The sequence below is a fragment of the Pleurodeles waltl genome, chromosome 8 (genome assembly GCF_031143425.1).
Source record: "Pleurodeles waltl isolate 20211129_DDA chromosome 8, aPleWal1.hap1.20221129, whole genome shotgun sequence".
NCBI classification, from domain to species: domain Eukaryota; kingdom Metazoa; phylum Chordata; class Amphibia; order Caudata; family Salamandridae; genus Pleurodeles; species Pleurodeles waltl.
In genome coordinates this window covers 608918219-608945953 of record NC_090447.1, presented here as the reverse complement: position 1 = coordinate 608945953, position 27735 = coordinate 608918219, and the positions used below count along the sequence as shown (strand labels likewise).

Here is a 27735-nt window from a genome sequence, read left to right as displayed (position 1 = left end):
ACTCAACTAGGGCAGTTTCCACAGCAGCTGCTTTGTTTTTGAGAGTGCCTTTAAAGAAAATATATAGTGCTGCAACTTGAAAGAATGTGCATTCGTTCAAGAGCATTATTGATTGGAGTCAGCGCAGCTCAGTGATGCAACTGTTTGGCAGGCCGTAATACAACATTTATTTCAATAAGGTGAACCTCTTTTGGTTACTTGTGTTTGCTTATTTATCTCTACATATTATAAGTCTTTGGCATGTCTATTTATTTGCATATGGGTATTTTCTATATAGATTTTGTTATCCACCATCTGCTATTTGTGCTCATGCTATCAAAGGTATACAAATACAGAAACTGCTTGCTATTCTGATTCAACCATGTGAATCTATGAAAGATCCAACACTGGAGAAGAAAATGAGTTACTTACCTGTAACTGTAGTTCTCCAGTATAGAATCCAGTATTAGATTCGCATGTGACCTACCCTACTCCCCATAGAGGTTCCCCTTATTTCTCCTCAGTATTATTTCACACTTGTGCTGGAAAATCTGACGGACTGGAGCCTTTGTGATGAGGGTTCTAAAGGGTGCAATTGCCTGATTTGGATGGACTTTGGGACTTTTCAAATTATGTGAATAAGCTGTAAAGTGAATATCCTTTAACATTGACTTCTATGTAGGTTTTTTTCAATTCTGCTTTTTATTGTAGTGTGGGACTCCTGTATCGATGAAGGGGGATGGGTAATGATTCAAGCATGTGAGTCTGTGAAAGATGCCAATACTGGAGAACTACAGTTACAGATAAGTAACTCTTCATATATATAAAGAGTTTTCACTTTCTTTCAATATACTTTCTTTTTTGTTGTAATGGAATACCTGGTAAAGGGATATGCATGGTAAAGGCATTGCGTGGTAATGGATACATGGTAAAGGCGTGCATTGTAATTGCATGTGTGGTTCCGTCATACAGCCATCCAAACCATTATGTATTTATCTCATATCCTTCACTTTCCCATTGGAGAGGCTGATTTCTGGAACTAATCATATACATTCCACACAAATGTGGAACTAATCAAACTAGAGAGACAGCATTCAGTTCAAAGAGCTCATTATTAACCACATTCTGCTTTTTTTGCATTTTGGAGACCCCCCAAAAAGGCTGCCATTCACACCTACACCAGTTGTTCTTGCTGGAGAAGATATATGACTCATTCACTTGTGTTGAACACATTGTTTATTAATATAAATCAGTTATTTAGAAGCATTCCAAGGGAGTGGACAGTCACATTAAGTTGATAACAACCATATTTCAGTTGGGGTAAAACTTAAATCTGATCTGAGGAGCTTAAGTCCTAGATTATCAAAAAGTTTGTGTGTTGTTTTCATACAAAAATTTGGAAAGTAAATCTTTTCTCTAATATTTCAGTTTGAGTTTTCACATTCAAACTCGGATCCAATCATCAATCAATGATTTTGTGTCAGTATCTGTTTTTAACTCAGTAATGTGTTTTATATTTAAACTTGTTTTTTTTCTTATAACGAACAACAGTGCAAGTGTATGTCAGTAGGGTAGAAGAGATATCATAAAGATTCAAACAATGCAAGATTTAGTGCCAAATTTATTTTTATTTTCTTTAATTATTTTAAATATGAAGGTAGCCAGCATATAATTTGAATTCATGATGAATAAATAAAATTACTGTACTTACGGCACATAGTATGTTCATATTCAATAACTGCATCTGCAAGGTATGATTAAAGTATAAATATAGATGCATGAAAAAGCAAGAGGAGGTGGGAAGGACTAAGAGTGAGGTTACTTTCAATTTCTAACTGCAGGTCCTGACCCTATGGCTTGATCGCACTCCCGAGCAGCACAAAAACAATAGTGGTTCATGAATTGAGCCAATAATTCTTGATTCTGTACGAGAAGAGGTCATGGTGAAATGCAGAGAGTAATAGAGGTTGTATGTCAGTAAAGCTTATACCGACATATCATGTAACATTAATATTAGGTCCTAAGTATCATTACTCCAGTTTTGGAACTTTCATAGGCTCTCATGCTTTAAACATTCCCCCTCTTCGAGATGGGAGACCCCGGTACCTTAGAAAAGATAATGTCTCCATAGACATAACCATAGAGGCCTAATGCCTTACTCATAATTAATCTATCCAAGTCATTATGTAAAAAAGGACTACATTTTAGAGTCCACCAATCAGAAGACCCCACCCCCTAGAACCATTCTGAGAGAGCTCCAGTCCCTCGGATTTTCTACTGCATGTCATGCTACGGAGTCTCCACTGAGCTCTGCTCACTTTTTTCCTGTTTGGAATAGATTTTACCACTACAGATCATACATACTCATTTGTCCTAGAGTGTTTTCACACTCAGAACACCTCTGGACTGACCTTATCTTCATAATGTCAGACAAAGAGAGAAAAAGTCTCTTCAGAGCCTGCAGTACATGTGGAAAGAAAATACGTCACTCTGAAGACCCACATAGAGACTGCATATACTGCCTCCATCCTGATCATTTTGCTAAAGAATGTAAGGTATGTCATACTTTTTCTTGCAAAACACTGAAAGATAGAGAGGAAAGGCTACTAATATGGCTTCAGAAGCTTAAAACTAGAAAATACTCTGTATCAAGTTCGGACAGCGAGGAGTCTTCTTGGTCTTCCAAAAGGTCTCAAAAGAGAAAATGATCACCCCATTATGATAAGGGTTCAGAACAGCCCTCTAAAATATTTAAAAAGACCACTCAGGGGTCTGGTAAATGCCACAGCCTTTCAACATCACCTCATGAAGGGAAATCTTCCTCTTCAAGATCAGAAAAAAAAGAATGGCCTTCTACTTCAAAAAAAGGTTTTTAAGTCTTCTTCAGAACCATCAACAACTCCACCAAAGGTAATTCATATGTTTAAAAAAACCTTCTTTAGCTCCTCAAGCTGACAGACCATCGACAACAGTTCCACCGTTGACGAGGTCATCGTCGTGGACATCATCGATGACAAAGACATATACGGCGGCTTCATCAGCGACGATGACATCCACTGTTTCCAGCCTCTCAACTATTGCCTCTTGCTCTCTTGTCGACGGTATTCAAAACTAGACCGTTGATGTTGAAGATAAGACTGTTGTAGACGACAGCACTGACGACACCATCATCAACGATCATCCTAGTGACGACAACATCGTTGACGACACCAACTACAACGACCAATGTCGACCCCTTATATACAGAGAGGACTTCATCGACACCGTCAACAAGAAGAAAAATTCAGCCTCCAAACAGAAATGAAGAGTTAACAACACACAACACGTCTCCAAGTAAGATCACACCATTACTCCGAGCCCATCTATTGGAAGAAGATACGGATGAAGATGGGCCATTTGGGGTGGCTTATAGTCATTCTCAGCTCCACGTCAAATATCAAGAGGTCGAAGGGGAACATGACCAAGAGTATGATTGACAGTATTATACTCCTCAGCGATACCAACAAGGTGTGCCATAGGATATGGTGTGTGTTCCAAGTTCCCTCATTAGTGATCTCCAACTTAGGTTTTCTGACTACAAAAAGAGGTTTCAGTCAACACCAGAATTGAAAAAAAATCCCAAAGGAACCTCCACCGTCCTTAGCTCATCCTTCCACTCCAGTACCAAGACTTACTTCTTCACTCAGATCAGCGAGGAGTACCCTGCAGCGAACATTTCCACAGGACATAGATTCTGAGGAAGAGGAGAGGGAAGAAGGAGAACTTCAGGACACACAATCTGAATGGGATAACTATCTAATACCAACCCCACCATCTCCATCGCCTACTCCTGTGGACTCACCCCCAGGAGACATTGGGGCTTTCTGTAATTTATTGAAAGAGCAGCGAAAATATTCGTGTTACCCATGCCATCTAAACAAATGGATTGTTTCCTCTTTCAAAAGAGTGTACAATCCATGCCCATAGTGAGTTACATGAGGCATGCGTTCACAGGCATGCCGTCGAACTCTGGAACCTCCTCGACTCGACAGCACCAGACATCGCCTTCCTGACAGAAACCTGGATGAACGCCTCCTCAGCACCCGACGTCGCCATCGCCGTCCCAGAAGGCTACAAAATCACCAGGAGGGACCGCGTCAACCAGACAGGAGGAGGCATTGCCATCATCCACAAGAACACCATCCGCATCACGACCAACTCTGATGACACCTTCACCTCTGCCGAACACCTCCCCTTCCAGATACACACCAACCCCAAGACCACGCTCAGAGGCACCCTCATCTACAGACCACCGGGACCACGCACACAGTTCAGCGAAGACATCACAGACTTCGTCAGCCCCCACGCCATCAATTCCACCGACTACATCCTCCTGGGGGACCTCAACTTCCACCTGGAGGACGACAAGGACCGCAACACCACTGCTCTACTGGACAACCTGGCCAACCTCGGACTCAAGCAACTGGTAACCACCCCTACACACCACGCCGGCCACACGCTTGACCCAGTCTTCTCATCCAGCAAATATGTCACCTTCAGCCACTCCACCAATCTCCAGTGGACTGACCACAGCTGCGTCCACTTCAGCTTCAGTAAAACGACGACCCACCACCACCCTCAACAAACCCCCCGCAGGAGCTGGAACAAGATCACCGGCGACCAGCTCACCACCTTCCTCAGCCAGAACCCCCCCACCAGCTCAACGGACCCCAACGAAGCCGCCAACAACCTCCCACAGTGGATCACCAACTGCGCAGACGCCCTCGCACCACTGAAGAAGAACCCCCCCAGCAGACGCAGCAGCAAGAAAGCCTCCTGGTTCACCGACGAGCTCATCACCTCCAAGAAGAACTGCCGCTCCCTGGAGAACACCTGGCGCACCAACCAGACCACAGACAACATGACGGCCCTCAAACACGCCACCCGCAAACACCACCAACTGATCCGCGCCACAAAGAAGACAGCCTTCAAGGAACGACTGGACAACAACACCCACAACAGCAAGGAACTCTTCAGCATCGTCAAAGAGCTCTCCAACCCCGACGCCGGAAACAATGACATCACTCCCTCGCAAGACCTCTGCGACTCCCTCGCAGCCTTCTTCCACGACAAGATCGCCAACATTCACAACAGCTTCGGCCCACAAACCCCACCACCGAACCGATGCCCCCCACCGCCACCCTCCGCACCTGGACCCCAGTCAGCACCGAAGACACAACACGCACAATGAACACCATCCACTCCGGATCCCCTACGGACCCCTGCCCACACCACATCTTCAACACGGCTGACCACATCATCGCACCCCACCTCCGTGACATCGTCAACGCCTCCTTCAACACCGCCACCTTCCCGGAGTGCTGGAAACACGCCGAGATCAGTGCCCTGCTGAAGAAACCAACTGCAGACCCCTCCGACCTCAAGAACTACCGCCCCATCTCGCTCCTCCCGTTTCCTGCCAAAGTCATCGAGAAGACCGTCAACAGACAGCTAGCTGCCTTCCTCGAGACCAACGGATCCCTCGACCACTCGCAATCCGGCTTCCGAGCCAACCACAGCACGGAGACCGCCCTCATCGCAGCCACAGACGACATCAGATCCCTAATGGACAATGGAGAAACTGCGGCCCTCATCCTCCTGGACCTCTCCGCAGCGTTCGACACTGTCTGCCACCGCACCCTGGTACAGCGCCTGAACAACACCGGCATCCAGGAGAAGGCCCTGGAGTGGATCACCTCATTCCTCGCCGGAAGAACCCAGAGAGTCCGCCTCCCCCCGTTCCGGTCAGCGGCCACCGAAGTCATCTGCGGAGTTCCACAAGGGTCATCGCTCAGCCCCACCCTCTTCAACGTCTATATGAGCCCCCTCGCAACCATCGCACGTCAACACAACCTCAAGATCATCACCTACGCCGACGACACCCAGCTGATCCTCTCCCTCACCAGCGACCCGGACGCCGCCAGAGCCAGCCTACACGAAGGGATGAAAGACGTCGCCGAATGGATGAAGAACAGCCGCCTGAAACTGAACTCAGACAAGACGGAGGTCCTCATCCTGGGATCATCACCATCCGCCTGGGACGACTCCTGGTGGCCCCCCGCCCTGGGAGCCACCCCCAAGCCAACGGACCACGCTCGCAACCTAGGCTTCATCCTGGACTCCTCCCTCTCGATGACCAGACAAGTCAACGCCGTCTCATCTTCATGCTTCAACACCCTGCGCATGCTTCGAAAGATCTTCCGGTGGATCCCCACCGAGACCAAGAAGACGGTCACCCAGGCCCTCGTCACCAGTCGGCTGGACTACGGGAACGCCCTCTACGCCGGCACCGCCGCCAAACTCCAGAAGAAACTCCAACGGATCCAGAACGCCTCAGCACGACTCATCCTGGACATCCCCCGACACAGCCACATCTCCGAACACCTGAGAGACCTGCACTGGCTCCCCGTCAACAAAAGAATCACGTTCCGACTCCTCACCCACGCACACAAGGCCCTCCACGACCTGGGCCCCAAGTTCCTCAACAGCCGCCTGACCTTCCACAAGCCCACCCGCCAGCTCCGCTCCGCCAGCCTCGCTCTCGCCACCGTCCCCCGCATCCGCAGAGCCACCGCCGGAGGAAGATCCTTCTCCTACCTGGCAGCCAAGACATGGAACTCCCTCCCCATCCACCTCCGGACAACGCAAGACCATCTCGCCTTCAGGAAGCAACTCAAGACCTGGCTGTTCGAGCAGTAGCGTTTCCCCCCCCCCCCCCCCCAGCGCCTTGAGACCCTCCGGGTGAGCAGTGCGCTATACAAATGCCTTTGATTGATTGATTGAGGGAAGAATGTTTAAAGGTGATGAAGAGCCCGGCCACAGTAACTGCTGTCTTACCAAGACTAGACAAGAAGTATAAAGCCCCAGAATACGCTCCAGCATGTCTAATTGGCCATCTGAAACCGGAATCAGTAATAGCTCAGGTGGCACCGGGACGTTCAAAGAATCCGTCAATACCAATTTCAGCACCTCCAGACAAGGAAGGAAGAAAACTAGACAACATTGGAAAAAGGTTTCCTCCATGTCTGGGCTTATGGGGAGAGCAGAAAACTCCTTAGCTGTCTTGGGTAGATATGATAGACAATTATGGGCAGATATGGCTCCATATGTGGACCAGCTTCAGGAAGACTCAAAGGCAGAAGCAAAAAAGATCTTGTTGGATGGAGAGCACACCTCGGTGGAGATCATAGACCGCGTACCACCTCTTTTAGACAGCTGACAGGTGCAGCAGTTCTCTGTAGAAAAGGCTGGCTTAAAGCTATTACTTTTTGACCGGAGGTGCAGAACAAGATATTGGACCTTTCATTTGATGGGAAGGCTCTCTGTGGCAAACACATAGATGAAGCCCTACAAGCGATTAAAATTGACATGGATACGGCCAGATCACTGGGTACTCTTCAGTTTAAAAAGTTGCCTTTTCGTGGCTCCAGAGGTTGAGGGGTTTCATCTTATAGAGGGGGTTTTCAGCACTTTTCTTACCCCTCCTGTGCAACTCAGCAATTTCGTACACAATATTCACAAAGGCAACCACCCCAAGCGGCCTACGCAAGACCTCCTCCTAGGGGTAGAGCACATCAAGGGAAAGAGACAGGTAGTCAACAATGACCAGTTTCAGGCTCCGGCTACCTCCTCACCAACGATTATAAAAATAGGGGGAAGAATATCCCACTTCTTTAAAAAATGGCAAAAATTAACATCAGCCCAGTGGGCATTAAAAATAGTTCAATTCGGCCACACCTTAGAGTTCACCCAAATCCCATCATCACACCCTCCACATACCTCCATTCAAAAACATCTAATACAACTCAATTTGGAGGTCAAGACCATGCTAAGGAAGGGAGCAATCGAAAGAGTCCCTTCTTCAGAAAAAGGGAGATAATTCTACTCCTGTTTCTTTCTAATACACAAGAAAGAAGAGATCTCAACAAATATCTCAAGCGTCAAACCTTTCGCATGGTCACATTGCAGGATATTCTCCTTTGTATCAACCACAGAGACTTTATGACAACCCTGGATCTACAGGGCGCATATTTTCATATCCCAATCTTGCCTGCCCACAGAAAATTCCTTCGCTTTACACTAGCCGGCAGCCATTTCCAGTTCAGGATTCTTCCTTTTGGCCTGAAATCAGCCCCCAGAATATTCACAAAGTGTCTAGCTCCTGTAGCAGCTTGGTTGAGGAAGCGAAAACACCAAATATTTCTGTATTAAGATGATTGGCTCATAAAAGCACAATCGAGGCGGGCAGCTCACAACTCAGCAAAAGCTTGCATGGAATTATTCGACGAGCCAGGTCTCACTCTAAATTGGAACAAATCAAAGATCTTGCCAGCAAGAGTAACTGCTTTCTTAGGAGCAACAATAGACATGATCAGAGACAAAGCCATTCTCACATTGGAAAGACCAACCATACTCATGTCCTTAGCAACCAGAGCTCAAATACATTTTTTTGTTTCAGTACGCAGTTACAAGTTTCTATTGGGGATGATGTCATCTTGCATTCAGCTAATTCCATTTTGTCGCTTAAGAATTCACCCTCTACAGGAGGAATTAGACCTTCAATGGATACAAAAGAGAGGGTCTTTCAACGACATTATCACAGTGACTCCACGCATGATCAAAGCACTCCACTGGTGGACAAAACAATCAAACATTGCAATAGGCCTTCCTTTTCTGCTTCAATGACTCCCACTGGTCATTACCACGGATGCCTCTCTGGGAGGCTGGGGGGCATATCTACAAGACCTACAAGTCAGCGGAAGGTGGAAAAGCTGTCTTTGAAAATGTCACATCAATTTCCTAGAGCTCAAAGCAGTATTTGTGGCTCTACAAGCTTTCCTCACCAGAATAAAACAATCTGTTGTTCTCATTAGAACGGACAATACAACAACAATGCATTACCTGAACAAGCAGGGAGGAACAAGGTCTCGGCTCCTATCTCAAGAATCTCAAAATATTTGGAAGTGGGCTATTCAAAATGGGGTAAGTTTAAGAGAAGAACACCTACCAGGGAGACAGAATAAGACAACAGACACCCTCAGCAGACTAACATCATCCTGCCACGAATGGGAATTGAATCAAGAAGATCTCAACCAAGTCTTCGAAAAAAAAGGCAAACTGAACTTAGATCTCTTCACAACCCTGCAGAACACCAAATGCTGCTTCTACGTGAGCTGGGATCTCCTTCTGGGGTTGGGAAGGAATGCCTTTTTGATGGCATGTTGCGGAATATTTGCCTAATCTTTTCCACCCATTCCCCTGATTTCAAGAGTCCTTACGTAAATCAAGAGAACGTTGCAGACTAATCCTGATAGCCCCATATTGGACTCACCAGCATTGGTTCTCGGAACTGCTCCTACTGTCGGAGAGAGACCACATTCTGCTGAAGGTCTCACCAAATCTGCTAATGATGAACGAGGGTCAAGTACTACACCCGGGCCCCAAATCACTGAAATGAGTAGCTTGGCTTCTGAACACAATGAGTTTGCCCACTTAAATATTCACCCAGAATGTAGGCAAATACTCTCAAAGGCCGGTGCTTATAGCACAAGCAAGACTTACTATTTGAAGTGGAAGAGGTTTTGTTCATGGTATCAGAAAGAACAGATATAAACCCACCCATTGTCAGCACCAGAGGAGATATTGCCCTATCTCCTGCATCTGGCATATTCAGGATTAGTTCCTGCATCTACTAGAGTGCATCTGGCAGCCATATCTCATTTCAGACGTTCCCCAACATCGCCTTTTTTATGGTCCTCCAGGTTAATAAAGCAATTTCTCAAAGGGCTGTTTAGAGGTTTCCCACCAGTAAGACCTCCCCTGCCTTCCTGGCAAGTCAACACAATACTATCTCAGCTCATGAGACATCCATTTGAACCCATTCACAAAGCGGAACTGAAACACTTATTGTGGAAAGTTACTCTTCTGGGGACTCTTACTTCTGCTAGATGTATCAGCGAGATCCAGGCCCTTAAGATTCAAGAGCCATTACTTCGATTTAAAGACGACAGGGTAATCCTTCGCACAAACCTGAAGTTTGTTCCCAAGCTACCATAAGACTTCCACATTGATGAGCTTTTGATCTTAAAGACATTCTTCCCAAATCCGTCATCTCCACCAGAAAGGGCTTTTCAATCGCTGGACATAAAAAGATGTATTAAGTTTTATTTGGAGAAAACCAAACACTTTCTGGAAGTCTAAACAATTACTTGTCGCTTATATTGCTCCTCAAAAAGGCCAACCCCTTTCGAAACAAGGCATAGCAAGATTGATAGTAGCTGCTATAAAAAAAATTCACCAGGCAGCTGGCAGACCTTTACAATCTTCAGTAGTGCCCATTCCACGAGATCTGTCTCACATCGATGACATTATTCGCAGGTGTACCTCTTCAAGACATTTGCATAGCGACCACCTGGAAGAGTACACACATGTTTACAAGACATAACTGTCTGGATGCGATACCTCAAGGTGACATGGCTGTAGGCAAAACGGTCCTGCAGCTCTTTTCCAGTAAAGGTGAGCGAACTCTAACTTCCTGCCATCCTTGTTTCTGGTACTGCACATTGCATATTTTGATGGTCTGCTTTTCTTCCATTTTTTAAATGTATGTATAATTGTTTACAAAGGTAAATAATTGTACATATGTATCTATAAGTGAGAGCGTTTTTTCATGTTAGAATACGAAAGTACTCTATCAGATGAAATAGGTGTCATTCAACAATTCTCATGATTTACTGACAATGCAGTGTACCATGAATACTGCCTTGTAGTCTGATTCAAGCATGTGAATCTATGAAAGTTCCAATACTGGAGTAAGAAAATAAGTTACTTACCTGTAACTATAGTTCTCCAGTATTGGAATCTTTCATAGATTCACGTGCGACCCACCATAAGTACTATATACATTTGTTAAGTAGACCTAAAGAATATATATAGTTTAAATAAACATAGTATGCATATGTGTACAGAGAAATACACATATTTAAATACATACATATAATCAAGGTATAAATGTTTCAATACACAGGGATATGCTGTACATTGTTGTTTGAGTATAATGGTTATGAAGGAAAAGAGTAAACTCTTGAGAAGTCTTCTGGAGATAAAATAGTTCTCTTCCAGGGGATCCTTATCAAAGTCATAAGCACTGGGGACCCTGAGCACTTTATATATATATATATATATATATATATATATATATATATATGTGATCAGGCCTCGAAAAATCATAAAAGTTTTACTTGATCTGCAGGTCAAGTAACTTGAATAATTTACTGAACCGAACTATAATATACTTGACCTGTAAACGGGTCTCAAATTGTGTGATCTTAGGCAAATATTTTATTTTACAGAGTTGCCTTTTCCTTCATTCTCACATGAGTGAACCTACAAATATGTTAGTTCAGCATTTCTGCTGTACAAAAAAACTCTTTTGTTTGGTTAAATAGACTAAGGGCCAGATTTACAAGTGGCCTGTGCCGCTGATGCGTCACTTTTTTTTACGCTTTGGTGGAGCAGGCTACTGACCCAAATCTACAAGGCCACACAAAGTCACTTTGCAAGGCTTTACATGGCCTTGTAGATATGGAGTAAGGAAACACAGCCCAAAGCGCTACATTGCCTTACTTTGCGTTAGGGAGCCATTTCCATGGGTGTTGCCTGGGTGTTTCCATGCAACACCCATGGATTTTGATGCATTCCCAGAAGTACAAGGTTTTGAAAACCTGGCAATGCGTCAAACCCCTACGCCATTCCAGGGGTGAGGTAGAAATGACGCAACGGGGAGAAATATCTTTGTTTCTCCCCGTTTTTTCCACTTTCTATGTGTGTTGCAAGGCTTGCCGTGCTGACCTGCGCGAAAACATTGTAAATCCCACCCTAAAAGTTTGCTCCGTGTATAATAGGAATCTGGCCTACATATAGGGTATACATGATCCGTGACTTACCTTAGTTTACTAATAGCATTGCCTTCAGGGCAGAAGTATTTCCCAGTTTATGTTTAAACACACACTTTCAATAAATATTATATATATATATATATATATATACACACAAACACACATAGAAAATGTAAAAATGCCCAGATTACATTTACTTTTCTGTTTTAAACAACCATTTGACTTAATAGGAAACCTTCCAAAAACTTTTATTTAAAAGGAAAAAGAATGAGAATATTGGACATTGTTAATCAATAGGCTGCCATTGTGCCATTAACACAGTAAGCATAAAACTGACATTGTGCCAGTTCATTTTTCCAGATTCTTCAGTTAGGATCCTGGAGCACTGAGCTCTCTTTGTTTTTGACTATTTCGCCAGAAACAGTATGTAAAAACCTTTTCAAACTAGTTTCATTATGTGGTGGCCAGTATCTGCTGTACTGTCATCTTGTTTTTGAAAAATGTTTTTTACTTCTGTCCATATATGCCCTCCCTGTTTGTGAGGTGCCCTTCATGTGCAAAGAAAAAGGCACCAAACTGACCCTCATGCAGTTTGTATTGTATGCCTTCCAGAGTCTCATCGTCCTGATTCCTGTCCTTAAACTACCAGAAGATTTTCAGGTGAATGATCAGGCTTCATGGACTCCAGGAGAGAGGATCAACAAGAGGCTTTAGGGAACATCATACTTTCTCTAAAGAGCCCTCCTGTCTTGCAAGAACACCCCATAAAGGAAATATCTTGAGAAAAACACTAGAAGACGAGGTCCTGGTCGATGTCGAGAGGTAGGACGTTGAGAAAAATACCACTGTGTTCATCGCTGATGTTGAAGACACCGTCGAAGGTAGAGTCGGCTCATCTAGAGCAACATCGCCATTGAGAAAACCACCAGTTTACGCCAAGTCATTCTTCAATGCCAAAGCAGCCTTCGTCGGCAAAGTCAATGCCTGCAACTCAAAGGCATCCCTTGATGTCGATACACATGCCGTCGAGGCAATCTACATCTGAGAAGCAGCCATCAACTGCAAAGATTTTGTCGACATCAAGAGCACATTCAAGGTTGACGTCAAAATCTAAGGAAATGCCACACTCAATGTTGAAGGAACAAGAAATTCCGACGTTGACAGGTGCACAGGCTGTGGAAGGCCTACATAAATCTCCAGATTCCATAAGTGAACTTGGATTAATCAAGACTTCATTCATCCTCTAAGTCTAAATCAGAGTCTCTGGTTACTGTTTCTCCAAGATGGCTACAAAGGATAAGTAAGAGACCAGTGCCTGCAACATCAGACTTTGAATACTCTAAGATGTATTCTCCTTCAAGGCCTCTTACACCTTCGCCTAAGACAGCACCTTCACCAGTGTTATTTCCCAGCACAGTATTAGTGCCTCTGACATCTACAGGAACCAAGCCATGTAGAAGTCCTCAAATACCAAGGAGTTCTAGAAGTCTTTCTAGCCACTGTTCTAGATCTCACAGAACATCTAGATCCAGTTCTAGGTCCAGGAGGTCTAGATCTCGCACAAGACGACGAACACCATCCTGGTCTACAACGTCTAGATCATCAGTAAGAGATACTCACCCACCCTCTCTAACACACCTCCAGCACAAGTGTCAACGGGTGATGAATGGCCTATTAACATGTAATGATTTTTTGATTAGAGGTACTACTAAACACAATATAGACATTCCAGTGGCACACATGGATGCGCTGCCACAAAAAGATGTGTGGGACATCAGCATCTTTTATGAAAGTGGCTAGCTCTTTGGCTGTCTTGAAACATTCTGACAGATGCCTCTGGAATTCCTTAACCAGGTTCACTAAAAAAACTACCTAAAGAAGATATGCAAGACTTCTTGGAGGTGATTAATTAAGAGGGCCTCCTCTCTAACCAAATCATAAATGCTGCTGCTGATGGCTCGAACTTGGCAGCACATGGCAATGCACATGACATATGTACAAGAAGATCACCCTGGTTGTGCCTTAAGGGGTGGAAGCCAGAGGCTCAGCAATGGATCTTGAGCCGTCCTTTCTCAGGCAACACCCTTTTTCGTTCCCATGTTGATGAAGAGGTGTCCAGGATGAAGGCAGAGCTTGAGCCTCTAAAAACGGTAGGCTTGGAGAAAAAGAAGGAATTCTGCAAGCATTACAGGCCCTGTGACAGATTTTATTTCCAGTAGAGGGTTCAAACGACTGACTGACAGCAACAACAGCTGCAATTTCAATCCCATTTCCATTGTCGAAGACCAACCAGAGAAAGGGGTGCTCAGCAACAGCAGCAACCTGAAGCTGTAGGAAAACCTTCTGCAAAACAATGAGATGTTTCTTCCCCTTCACTGTTCCCTACTCTGGTGGGGGGGAATTACTGTACGTCACTTGAAAGAGGGGCAGTCCATTGCCAAAGACAGATGGGTCTTGAATATTGTACAGAATGGCTATTCTCTTCGCTTGAAGTCCCCGCCTCCAAATGTTCCACCCAAAAAAAATCCCGATATCAGATAGACCTCACTCAGTTGTCAACACGCTAATGCTAAAAGAGGCTATAGAGGAGGTCCAGTGTCATCAGAGGGAATAGGGAATCTATTCCTGTTACTTTCTAGTGAAAAAGAAAGGACTGAAGCAAGAATTTGCACTCATTCGGGATCTCAGAGTACTAAACAAATAGATATGAAGAGAGAAATTCAGAATGTTGGCTCTACACCAAATTTATTCAAAATCGCAACAAGGGGATTAGATGTGTGTGATAGACCATCAAGATGCATACCTCCATATCCCTATCCCCATGAAACATCGCAAATGTCCCTGTTTCGAAGTAGTATCCCGGCATTATCAACACAAGGTACTCCCATTAGGCATCAAGTCAGCCCCACGAACATTTGAAAAATGCATGGCCGTCGTTGCAGCATATTTAAGGAGAAAAAAGATCTTTGTGTATCCTTACCTCAACGACTGGCTAGTAAAGAGCTCCTCTCCATCACAAACAAGGGAGCATTTTCACATCTGTGTAGAAACTCTCACAAGTTTTTGACTTTGGATCAACTTCCAGAAATCTATAGTTCACCCAGTACAGAACTTGCACTACTTGGGGGCCACACTGGATACACAGTTCGCAAGAGTGTATCCTTCAGAGGAGAGACTATCATCCATCAATTTAAAATGTTGCAGTCTTCTGCAAATTCGTCATCCTTCTGCAAGACAAATAATGTTGCTGCTGGGGTCAATGGCCCTGCACATCTTCATAGTCCTGAATGCGAGGTTGCACATGAGGCCCCTTCAGTAGTGCTTGGAAGACCAGTGGAATCAGCTCTCCAATCGCTGGGAGGATACGTTCATCCTATCTCAGGCTGCATGTCAATCTCTTCCATGGTGGACCCAGCAACGCAATCTGATATTAGGGTTAACATTTCATCAGGACCCACTCAGTCAGACTTTGCTCACGGATGTCTCTTTCCAAGGATGGGGAGCTCACATGGGTCCTCTTCACATACAGGGTGTTTGGTCAGACAAGTAAAAGACTTATCATATCAACATGCTGGAATTGAGAGCAGTCCACCTCACTCTGATGTTGTTCTTCCCAGCAATCAAAAACAACTGTATCCTTGTACAGACCAACAACAGAAGAACCATGCATTACCTGAACAAAGAAGGAGAAACCTGTTCTCAACCTCTCTCTCTCAAAGCTTAGACCATGTGAAACTGGCTTCTATTCAGAAATCTCACGATAACAACCGTCCATTTGCTAGGCGTTCAAAAAATTCAGGCAGACTAACTTAGCTGAAATTTTAAAGACAATCACGACGATGCCTTGTACAAAATCTTTTGAGAATGGGGATATCCTCAGATAGAATTGTTCACAGACGTCAACAGCAGAAAATGCTAAGACTTTGCGTCAAGTTTTTCCTAGCTAGGGTCGAAGGGGAATGCCCTTTTGATGAATTGGTTTGGGGAATTTCTCCACGCATTTACACCAATTCATTTAATTCCTCTAGTGATCCTCAAGCTGTATCGGTCTCACTCCAAAATGATACTCATAGCCCCAGAGTGGACTCGCCAGTGGTAGTTCACCGACCTTCTTCACTTCTCAGAGAGGCCCCGCAAGAAGCTCCCTTGCCGACAGGATCTCCTGTTTGAGGTAAGAGGACAGGTACTACACCCCAACCTCCCAACCCTGAACTTGACAGCATGGCTCCTGAATTCCTCCAATATTGACGTTTAGGACTCAGGGAGGCTACCAATAGAAGATCATACAAATTCTAATGGAAGATGTGTTAGTTGTGATCTACACAGAATAATCACAATCCAATTTCATGCCTAGAGGAGGTAGTAATCCCGTTTATTCTACATGTTGCTAAATCAGAATTACATTTCTCCTCAATCAGGGTACACCTTGCACCCATTACAACCTACAAGAAATTTCCATCTCAAACATCCTTCTTCCAAATCACAGTGATAATGGACTTTCTCAAAGGCCTCAAAAAGGTATTTCCCCCAGTCAGAAATCCTTCTCCTCCATGGGAATTAAGCAATGCTGTTTCCAAATTGATGGGCCTCCTTTTGAGCCAATCCATAAAGCCTCTTTACAACATCTCACCTGGAAAGGTGTTCTTTTAGTGGCCATCATTCCCGCCCATATTGTAAGTGAAATTGAAGCTCTGTGTTCGGAGTTACCATACACTGAGTTTCATTCCAATAGAGTTGTGAGGACTCATACTAGTTTCCTCTCGAAGGTAGTCTCAGATTTTCATATCAATCAGAACATATCTCTACCTGCTTTCTTTCCAAATCCTTCTAGTTCAGCTAAGAGGTCACTACATTCACTGGATGATAAGAGAGTGTTAACATTTTATTTACATAAGACCAAGAGTATTACAAAGTTGACTTATGTTTTTGTAAACTGCGGGCCGGTGAGAACAGGTTTAGCCTCGTCTAAGCAGTCTATTTCCAGATGGATTGTTTCTTGCATTATACTGTCATATCAACTAGCTAACAAGTCATTACCTGTTAAACCTAGAGCACACTCCTCAAGGAGAAAAGCTGCTACTCAGGTCTGTTAAGAAATGTTCCAATGCTGACATTTGTAAAGCCGCTACCTGTAAATCTGCTCATACCTTTGCTAGGCATTACTGTCTGGAATGCACAATGTATTTGATGATTTTATTCCTGATGAAAAGTGGCCCTGTTCCATGAATTGCTTTTTTGGTGATACAAAGCAGCTTGAAGGATGTTCTTCTGGCAATCCATAACCAATGTAGGGGAAGGAGGATATGGGCTTGTGGCATTACATGCAGGAGTAGTCAGGCAGCAGCGTTCTGAGTCAGTTGTACCCTTATCATAGACAGTAAACATAATCCGTGTTAGAAGCTATTGGCTTTATCAAGTTTAGACAGTACATGGGTGGGAGATAAAAGCCTAGACCTTGTGTGGAAATCCCAGGTGGGGAAAATGTGTTGCAGAGTTTTCATAGTAATGAAGCTTGATCTTAAACTAATTTGTCCACTTGGGCATTCATTGATAACTTAGAGTTCCTGGGAATTCCAAGGATTCTTACTTATTTTATATAGTCTTCTTGGGTGTAGATGTCCTATTCTTAACTCCAGTGAGTCCAACTTGGGCTCCCCGTCATTCAAAATGTTGTAGACATGCTTCAACCTGGTTTCATCATGTTTAAATAGACGACAACTGATGATGTAGTTGCGTGTCACCTGCAAATACCTAGAAGAGTGATCAGCGTGCCATGCCATGCTCTGCTGCAGAAAGATTAAAAAGCAAATAAGACAATGCTGATTATTGGCGAAATCCAAACTAAACAGACCTCAACCAAGAGCTGGAAGGACATGAGGGCAAATGTCTCTAGCTCTGGAAAAAAAACAAGATATATGCATGGATGTGGTTTTGTATAGCCCGAAATTGGTCAAAACACAGCAGAGTGTGGTGCAGGGACAAAGGCAAGTATACAATGAATAAGAGATTGGAGATGCAGCTGGGTTCTGGAAGCAGAAGTATACTACATTGTGATGTAGTGTTCTGTAAAGAGGTACATCTTCCACTCTTAGAAGCTGGGATAAGGTTGCGTCAAATTGAAAACATGGAAATTGTTTGAGATCCTGGGTTCATAGAAAGGGCCTGTTGCCTTGTTTCTTTCTTTTTTACACTTCAGGACTCACAGATGTTTCCAATTGCAGCAAACAAGGTGGTCTTGTCCAGACTTTGTATGTTCTATAAGACAACAGTTATAAAACACAAGAGTCCATGTCACAAACTATGGGATTTATGGTCTAACCTTTACTCATGTAGACATAGGCCTACCTTTTGAGTGAAATTCGGATTTTAATGGAATTCACAGAATTCAATGAGTACATCTGCAACTCTGGCAATGCTGTAGAGTCCCAGAAGTAATCATTTGTATATTTATTTAGGAAAATGTTGTTCCATTTGATAACCTTTTTCATTTCAAGATCTTTATTGGTTTTTGGGCAAAGAAACAAAATGAAAAACAGCCATGATACAGCAGTACACATCACGTATTGTTAGAAGTGGGTATAGTATACCATTCTCTTGTAAAAAGATATAAAACAAATTACTAAACAAGTCATGAAAGAAATGATGAAATGCAACATAAAACATGGGAGCAAAAATAAATAAGTGATATTACTATAGGCGGCATGACAATTCTGCAGGTACATTGATCTACGTATGTAGACACACCTTCGGGAAGTATACAGTATAGTGAGTAGATCGTTGCAGGATACTAAAGGTAAGTATTGACGTTCAATATGCGATACGATGCATTGAAGAACTATTGAGACAGGGCGTACTCAGCGTTAGACGGAGTACAAGATATAGGGGGTTATTCCAACTTTGGAGGAGGTGGTAATCCGTCCCAAATGTGACGGATTTACCACCAGCCGTATTACGAGTTCCATAGGATATAATGGACTCGTAACACGGCTGGTGGTATATCCGTCACTTTACCGTCACTTTTGGGACGGATTACCACTTCCTCCAAAGTTGGAATAACCCCCATAGTGTAGGTATCTAAGAACAACTAAGTCATGTCTTCAGTGCCTGTTGTTTTTGTATAGGGATTAATATGCAGAGATAGTTACACGTACCTTCTTACGAACTGGAACTTGAGAAGCACTTTAACCTTATTCCCCATAAATGTTGTTTTTGTGTTCCATTCACATAAGCACCCTTACCTGGAGTAAATCGGTGCACTTTTTCAAGGTGGGATACGACCTGCAAAAAAATTGTCACTACCCAGAAACTTGCAGGTGTACGGGTTTCCCTTCTCTTTTGCTGGTGGACCCTTATTGAAACTCGCATATAGCCGCAAGTGAGTAGTGTAGCTGATGTTCAAATGTAGCATATCTGAGTGTGAACATCTTATTGACAAGGGCAATATTCCACCATTTTTCATTTCTGTGAATTAGGAATAGGATTTTGCTATCCGGAATTACTTTGTCTGTACACCTGCGTTTCACTTGGATGTACAGATAACTTTGTAAATATTACATATTGCTTAAACATTTTATTTTCTGCAGGTTTCAAAACGAAAGCGACAAAGAGCAAAGGGATACGGAGAAGAGATTTCATGAGAAAGAACCAGAAAGACCAAAGTATTGGCTGGATGATGGCAGAAAACACAGGTCAAACTATGAGTTTGAGAAGTTTGTGAGAAGAAATGAAGAAGATTTTAAATGGGGGAAAGGATATAACCACGACCGAGGGAAGAAGGGGAACCACAACTACAGCTTCAGTATGGAGTCGCTTGACAAACTGGGTAAAGAGGACAAGTGTGATGACATGGCATCCAAAAAGGAGCGAATAAGAAATAAGGTTCTTTTATTCTTTTGGGATAATTTTTCATTAGAAAAATATTCCCCTATGGCCAATTTTTCCGTATGCAGAAATAAAGTGTAAACATGCTGTTTTTGCAAGAAGGCACACTTTTAATGAAATGATCAACAATAGAATTATTAGAGCTGGTCGTTGTGTACCCGCCCTGGAAAATTACATCACACAGTGTTCAGCATCCTTTACTGTGCCTTTGGCACCAATCGTTTTGAGTGTTTTTTAACTGTGATGTGTCCAGTGAACAATTTTGTAAAGAATGAGGCTTGTGTAATGTGAGAGTACATGACAACAACAAACGCTGGATAATGTCATTCATTGTTCGTTTCAGTATAAGGAAAGCTATTTAGAGCCATGTGCCCTGTGAAGGGCGTACTGGGCTGGGTTGACAATATGCTTTAAGAGCACGATTGTATTGTGTTGTATTATAGCATTACATTGAACTTTATGTCCCATTATGGGGTGCCAGAACATATTTTTCGGACTGGACGTCTGTGATCTGTGGAAGAGTGTTGTATATGTTGTGATTCTATGTAAAAATGTTTCGGTTTCTTTCATATCCAGCCTCAGCGAGGTGCTCAAAGCTAAGCAGTGTGAAGGATTAGGAGGTGTGAGAGATAGGCACGCAAAATATAGGTATAATTAGCTGGTGGTTAGAATTTTCTCTGCAGATTTCGTGTTATGTTTTCTGGTTTCTAGTATGTTAGAGACCGAGGAAAGAGGGGCAACAGGGTGCTGTGTGTATCCACACTGAGAAAGGTGTGCAATCAGCGAATTCCAAGTAATCCAAATGGCAGCATGCAAAAGGTGGAGCTGGAGCAAATGTGTACAGTTATGCCAGGTGGGCAAGAGTGGGAGTTGGTGACTTAAGCAGTAGTCATGCATCTTATTTAAAGCTGGGCTACTGCCTGGGCTGTTTACCTATACCTCATGAAAGAGGGACGAATTGTAAGAACAATCAGGGTTGACAACCCGAGCAGAAACTATATAACTTTTAAAAAGACTAAGGGCCTGATTCTTACCTTGGCGGTCGGCGGAGAGGCGGCGGTCGGACCGCGAACAGACCGGCGGTCCAAAAAATGGCATTCTGACCGCGGCGGTCACCGCCGCGATCGACCGCCACTTCCCCACTCCGACCGCCACGGCGGTCATGACCGACGGGCTGGAGTTCGCACACTCCGGCCCGGCGGTCGACCCAAGACCGCCAACCGTATCATGACCCTGCTTACCGCCGCGGTTTTTGGCGGTCGGGAACCGCCATGCAAACCATGGCGGTAGGCACTATCGGGGCCAGGGAATTCCTTCCCTGGCACTGATAGGGGTCTCCCCCACCCCCCACTGCCCCCCACGAGTCCTCCCCCCACACCCTCCACCACCCTGCCACCCCCCAGAGGTGGTACGAACCCCCTGCCCCCCCCACCCCGACATGCACATACACGCACCCCGACATGCACGCACCCCCAACATGCACATATGCACACCCCCTACACACACACATACACAACGGGGGCACATACCCGCACACATACATGCCGACATGCGCACCCGCCGAACTACACACATTGCCCAAAGGCACAGCAGCACCCCCCGCCCGCATGCACGCACTCACACACCCCCTCTACACACCCCCATGCACGCACACATCACACAACACCCCCCCACCCCCTCCCCTCACGGACGATCAACTTACCTTGTGCGTTGGTCCTCCGGGAGGTGACGGGAGCCATAGGGACGTGACCGCCAACAGAAGACCGCCAACAGAAGACCGCCACACAGAAATGTGGGTCGTAATTCTGGGGGCGGTGTTCTGCTGGCGTGGCGGTGGAGGTTGACCAGTCTCCACTTTCCCGCCGACCGCCAGTGTGGCTGCTGGCGGTATTCCGGCGGAATGCTCCCAGCGGTCGGAATACGCGCAGCGGCATACCGCCGCGGTCGGCGGTCTTTACCGCGGCGGTAACTCGGCGGTCTTGCGAAAAGACCGCCAATGTCAGAATCAGGCCCTAAGATTCCACCTACACCTGCCAGGCTGAAGGAGGCCACAATTTTGAGCAGGGATTAACACTCCAGTCCCATCTCATGCTCCCAAAGTTGGAGGAGTGTCATTTGGACAAGCCCTGTTGAGAAATTAAATGCTTAGCAGTTTGATGCTTACAAAGCTCAAGACTGAATCAGCCGTTACCCGTCTGTCCTCGGACCCAATGAGGGCCGAGTACTACTACTTAGATCCCCAAAACTATTGCTTTTTTCACTTCATATGACGAGACATCCTCCTGTCACTCTAGAACTTCCTCCCTGACAAATTCTGCTTTCATTATTATTAGGAAATTATTCAGGGTAAAAAAGAGGCAATGTAGTTAAAGGAGATTTGCCTTGCTTTATTATTTTTGCCTAGAATAGCAACAGCACGTTTCAACTGCAAGGTCAGATTCAATTCACATGGGAACACCGCCACCCCATGCTAGTTTCTGCCTATTTAAGCCTGTAATTAAATCTGGTATGCCCCGACATGGGTCCTGTGCTCACTGTGCCACAGGACTTAAGCTATACCTCACTGATGAAGCATAACTAGGCCAAATCGGTCTGGGGTTGGTTGTTTTGCCATTTGAAAGGCACCAAGCCAGGCTCTTCAGTCTGTGGAGGAGGACCAAGGCTTTCTCTGTCCGAGTTGGCACAGTGGCCAAAATATTATGGACAGGTATGCAGATTGAGTGATTGTTAGTTGCTCAGACGTTTGCAAACATTCCACTCATCACCTCTGTATTTTCCTCAACGCGACATCCTAAGTGTGACCAGGATGCCCAGGTGTGGGTCTTATGCACACTGTGCCACAGGGCTCAACATATACCTCACTGATAAGGCCTTGCTCAAATGAAAGTAGTCTTGGTTTGCTTGCCTTCCTAACTGGAAATGCCTGGCCTAGCAGTTAAGGTTGGACTGTTTCTTTTGGAGCAGGATCAAGGCCAGGAGGGCACAAGAATTCATGCGCAGATGGAGGAGGTCACAGAGAAAGAGTCGAAGGAGACCCCAAACCATACCAGGGAACATTCTGCAAAGAAGTTCAGGAAGTATTGGAGATTTGTAGTGTTACATTACACTATCAATATGTAGTACTTCCATTTATTCTGAAGTCTCCCCCCTGACTTTTTCAAAATGCATGGCATTAGTATTAATGAGGATTCCAGACTGCTGCTACTCAAACCGCGTAATTTGCTCAACTTCTGAATTCCTGCTGCACTGTACATTTTAACCATTTGAATAGTATTGAGGGGACTGTTGTACTGTGTTTATGGGGAATTCTGGATGGTGATTGCCTGTTAGAGCGAGTCACCTCCGGGTCACCATTTTGGTTTACAGTTAAGTCTTCCTTACTAGGAAGAGACTGTAAAACACTGAGGTTGGCTCGACCACGCAGTAATTAACAAGGACACCAGACTTATTGCTGCTTTTCAAACTGCGTATTTTGCACAACTTCTGAATTCCTGCTGTGCTGCTAATTTTAACCATTCAATAGTATTGGGGGACTGTTGTACTATTGTACTATGTTTGTGGGGAATTCTTGGGAGTGATCGCTTGTAACAGCGTGGTTCACAGTCTAGCCTTACTCACTAGGAGGAGAGTATAAAACACCAAGGCTGGCACGACTGCGCAGTGGACCCATGCAGTGTGTGTGGCCTTGGCACGCCAAAGGCAAGCCCGTCTGCTGCCATCCGCACATCGACCTGGCACAGCGCCAGCCATGCTGCTGACTGGCCCTAGATCACAAGGACGTTTTAAGGGCCAGTATTCTGTATTTCAGAGAACAGCTATTTTACATTGGTGGGTGGATTCAAAGCGCCCTCAAACCAGCAAGAGGGGAGACGTTCAATTTAGTCTGCCCTATACTAATAAGACTCAGCAGACAACTACATTGAAATATGGATTACTGAATGTAAGGTCCTTAGAAAAGCATGCGTTGGAAATTCCCTTGTTTCTTCAAACTAGCGACTGGGACGTGCTCTTTTTACTGAAACTTGGAATTCCACAGACTCAGCTGTTGATGCTGGTACGACCTGCCCACCAGGCTGCAATGTTTTCCACAAACCCCACATGAACAGGAAGGGAGGTGGAGTGGGCTTTATTTTTAAGGACAAGTGGGGCGTTGCCCCGGTTAGCCTAGATGAACTCCCTGGTACTGAACTTCCGGGCTTCTCCTTAAAAAATGGTGGATGTTACCTGTGCTCAGATTATCACCCCCAGGACCTTCGAATTCATACCTTCAGCCCCTTACTGAGCTTTTTAGAAATCTGGCGTTAGCTCATTCCAATTTTATTGTGCTTGGTGATTTTAATTTATGGTCAAACATGTACTCGTCTTCTGCACTTAAGGCTTACAAGGGTCCTGTGAAATCTTGGGAATGCGTAAGTTGGTTCACGCTCGACCCACAGTGGTGGCTACATTTTGGACCTTATCTTTGCTACTGCAGGGCTAGTCTCTGTGGGTAATACTCTACCCCTCTGCTGGACTGGTAATGCCTTGATTCCCTTTCAACTTCAGGGACGAGAGCCTGTTTCTTGGAAAATATCTCCGATTAGGTAATGCCGCAGCCGTGCCTGGAATAATCATAAGAAGCTTAACTCTGGCTTACTCATCTTTAAGCCGTCCCCTGTTATTGACCCAGATAGGTCAGTTGAAGACAAATATGTGGTCTTAGAGAATCAAATTTTGGAAATCCTGGATTCAGTAATTCCATTTAAGGTAACAAAGTTCCACCAGAAACCCTCTGCTCCTTGGTATTAAGTCTCTATTAAGCTTTTAAAGCAATCTTGTAAGAAAGCAGAAAGAAGATGGCATACTGCTTATGAGGACAATAAAATAGCCCTTAAGGAGGCCTTCTGTGAATATAAGACAGGAATAACAAAGGCCAATGCAGAGCTTTATGCCAGTGCCATCCTGGCTGCCCCGAATAGTGTCATGAAGGTGTTTGAGACTATAACATAGCTGTCCAATCCGGCATGCCTGAATCAGGCAACAGCACCTTCTCAGGCTCTTTGCGACAAACTAGCTGTATTTTTCGGACAAGATTTACAAGATTTTAGATGGTATCAATTCCTCAAACGCTAGTCAGACTCTCTTGGAGGGTCGGGCAGACTGTTTTAATCGTCCCTTGTCTCCCGGTACCGAGATTGAGACTTGTCCATGTAAGCTTGTTCACTTTGGACCCCTTTTGGAGGAAGGTTTCTTCACTATAGCCCTGGCCACTTTTTCAGGCTCTCCAGTGGGTCCTTGCCACATTACATTTGGAAGGAACAGGCGGAGGAGCTTTTTACACTGCTCTGGCAAATTTGTTGTCAGTCTTTGCAGTCAGGCTTGGTACCTTCCACGATGAAAAAAAGCTATTGTTACACCTATCCTAAAAAAGCCTTCCTTGGATCAGTCTATTCTGAGTATCTATAGACTGATATCTCTGCTGCCTAGCTCTGTTAAAATCTTAGAATGTTTCATAAGCAAGTCATTGTTTCAATACCTGGAAGCTAATAATCTGCTTGGAGAGAAGCAATTGGGCTTTCGGCCAGGCCACAGAATGGAGTTGGCACTACTTACCGCAATGGATCAGCTCAGAATGAGGGTTGACGAGGGGCAAGCAGTAGTCCTGATCTTATTAGACCTTTCAGCCACATTTGGTACGGTCTGGCACAACACACTTCTGACTGCGATTGGGGTGAGTAGTACAGCTTTGAGCTGGTTTCACTCCTATCTGTCGGACAGAAGTCAGGCGGTTGCTCTCCCTCCATTTTGTTCGGAGTTCAGGGCCATCAGCCAGGGTGTCCCCCAAAGCTCCTAAATTAGCCTAATTCTGTTTAATATCTATATGGCCCCACTGAGCTCGCTGGTCAAATCACACAGCATGCAGCTAGTTAACTGTGCCGATGACACCTAATTTATTCTGTCACTGGCAGGCAACCAGCAATTGACTTCCTTTCATGATTGTCTGAATGAGATTATTCAGTGGCGCAATTCTAACTTCCTCAAGTTTAACGGGGATAAGACCAAGCTGCTCTGTTGCTCATCTAACAAGGAGCCAGTCGGGCTTCCTGCTAACTTTTGGCCAGTTCCATCCGGCCGCACTATTGTTCCTGCGGACATGGTTCGAAACCTGGTGATTACTTTTGACAAAAAGCTCAGCATGGAGAGCCACATGTATAAAACGGTGGGACCATGTTTTGTGCTTTTCAGAGCTTTACGTAAGATTCTTCCAGTGTTGCCCCCCTCTGTTAGAGCACTTGTGGTACTCAGCGTCATCCTTAGTTGACTAGTGAACTAGACTACTGCAGTGCTCTTCTGCTGGGTGCCCCTGATTACTTGCTTCTTCGCCTGTCAAGAGTACAAGTTGTAGCTGCCAAATATACCTGAACAGGCCAAGAATAGCCTCTGCTTCCTTAGCACCGAAGGATTTACATTGGTCACTGCTAAAACAAAGAATTGTGTTTAAGTCACTTTGTATCGTGTTTAAAGTCCTGCAGGGGTTAGGACCGCCCGCCTTCCTCTGCAAAAGAGATTAAGAAGATACTCTCCCAACAGGAATCTTCGCTCTTTTTCAGCCAACTTTGCATGTGCGGCCAAGTTTAGGAAAGCTAGACAAGAAGGTCAGACCTTTATGGTTGGAGCAGCCAGACTTTGGAATCAAATCCTGACCTCCCTCAGATTGTTAACTGATCTTCTACAATTTAGAAAAGCCCTTAAGACTTGGCTGTTCCCCAGTTAGCTCGGTTGTGTATCTTGGCAGTATTTTGTAGCAGAAATCTCTTTTCCTCCATTGTGGCTAGCGCCAGGATACCAGTTGGTGGCAGAGCACTTTATAAATGTAATAAATAGTAGCAACCCTCCTACAGCATAATGGAATGCTCATCTACTCTTACTTAGAAGATTGGCTGATAAAGGTTCACAGCCCCAAGAATTGGAGTAGGACTGTTTTATTTCTTTAATGTAACAACATACAATCCTCTGGAGTCTTTTGGTGCTATAGGGGAGGGTATTGGCAAGTTGTGAAATATGTTTCTGTTTGATGCGCTATATCTGGAGAATAGCCAGGTGGTTAGGGATGTTCTGAATTTGATCAATGATAGATATTTCAGTGCATATTTCTAAGAGTAGATTATACAACAGTACCGTACCCAGATCACTCAAAGCTTATGCACACCAAATTGTATAATTAACTGGTTTCAAATATTGCTTTATTCTGTAATATTAGATCACACATTGGTTTATTTTCTAGGAAGTTAGGACCTTGATCATTATGCAGCAGAATTAAAAATAATGTGTTTTTCAACACATAGCCTGTGGGGTTGAGGCAAGCAGTTTGATACACATTTTACAAATTAAAAATGCTTCGGCCAGGGCATTCTGTACTTTTTACGGAAAGGAATTACTCTTTTTTTAAGGAAGGCCAAGATAATCGCCACTGTCTGATTGGGAATGTATCAATGTTTTGACCACAATTATTTTATGGGTAAATGAGAGACATGGGAATATTCTTTGGTGGGCTCCTAACTGATACAGACATGTCTTGATCATGTAGAACATTTGTGTTTCAGGATTTTATTCAGCCACTAATAGCATAGCCATTTCCCTTACTGTGGAGACCATTTCTTCAACTTTGGTTGTTAGTATTTCAGATTTGGGTGGATTTAATTTGAGTTAGTTTTGGCTCATCCAAACGTGGGAAAGAGTTCAGTAGTCGAATTTCCAGGGTCAACTTTTAGGTTTGTTATTATTTGGCTGTTGTCTGAGTATATCTATGCAATCAAATTTCCTTAAAAACGAGGTCAGTGGATGGATGTAGCGATAGAATAGTAATGGTGAGAGAGATGACCACTGTTGGAGTCCCCATCACAGGAGTGTTGGCACGGTTGAGAAAGAGCCTATTTCTACCTGTTGGGGTCTGCTAGAT

At 44.4% G+C, this 27735-nt stretch overlaps 1 protein-coding gene across 4 annotated transcripts in view; it reads left to right on the top strand.

Moving 5' to 3' along the window:
- Positions 1 to 27735, top strand: part of LOC138249130 (regulator of nonsense transcripts 3A-like) — a 698030-nt gene that overhangs the window by 575827 nt on the left and 94468 nt on the right. For 3 of the 4 annotated variants that reach the window (XM_069203154.1, XM_069203153.1, XM_069203149.1), the window contains one exon: positions 19499 to 19793. In XM_069203154.1, coding sequence (XP_069059255.1) covers positions 19499 to 19793 — 295 coding nt within the window. The remainder of the gene's footprint in view (positions 1 to 19498; positions 19794 to 27735) is intronic. The other variant, XM_069203152.1, reaches the window with a different exon arrangement.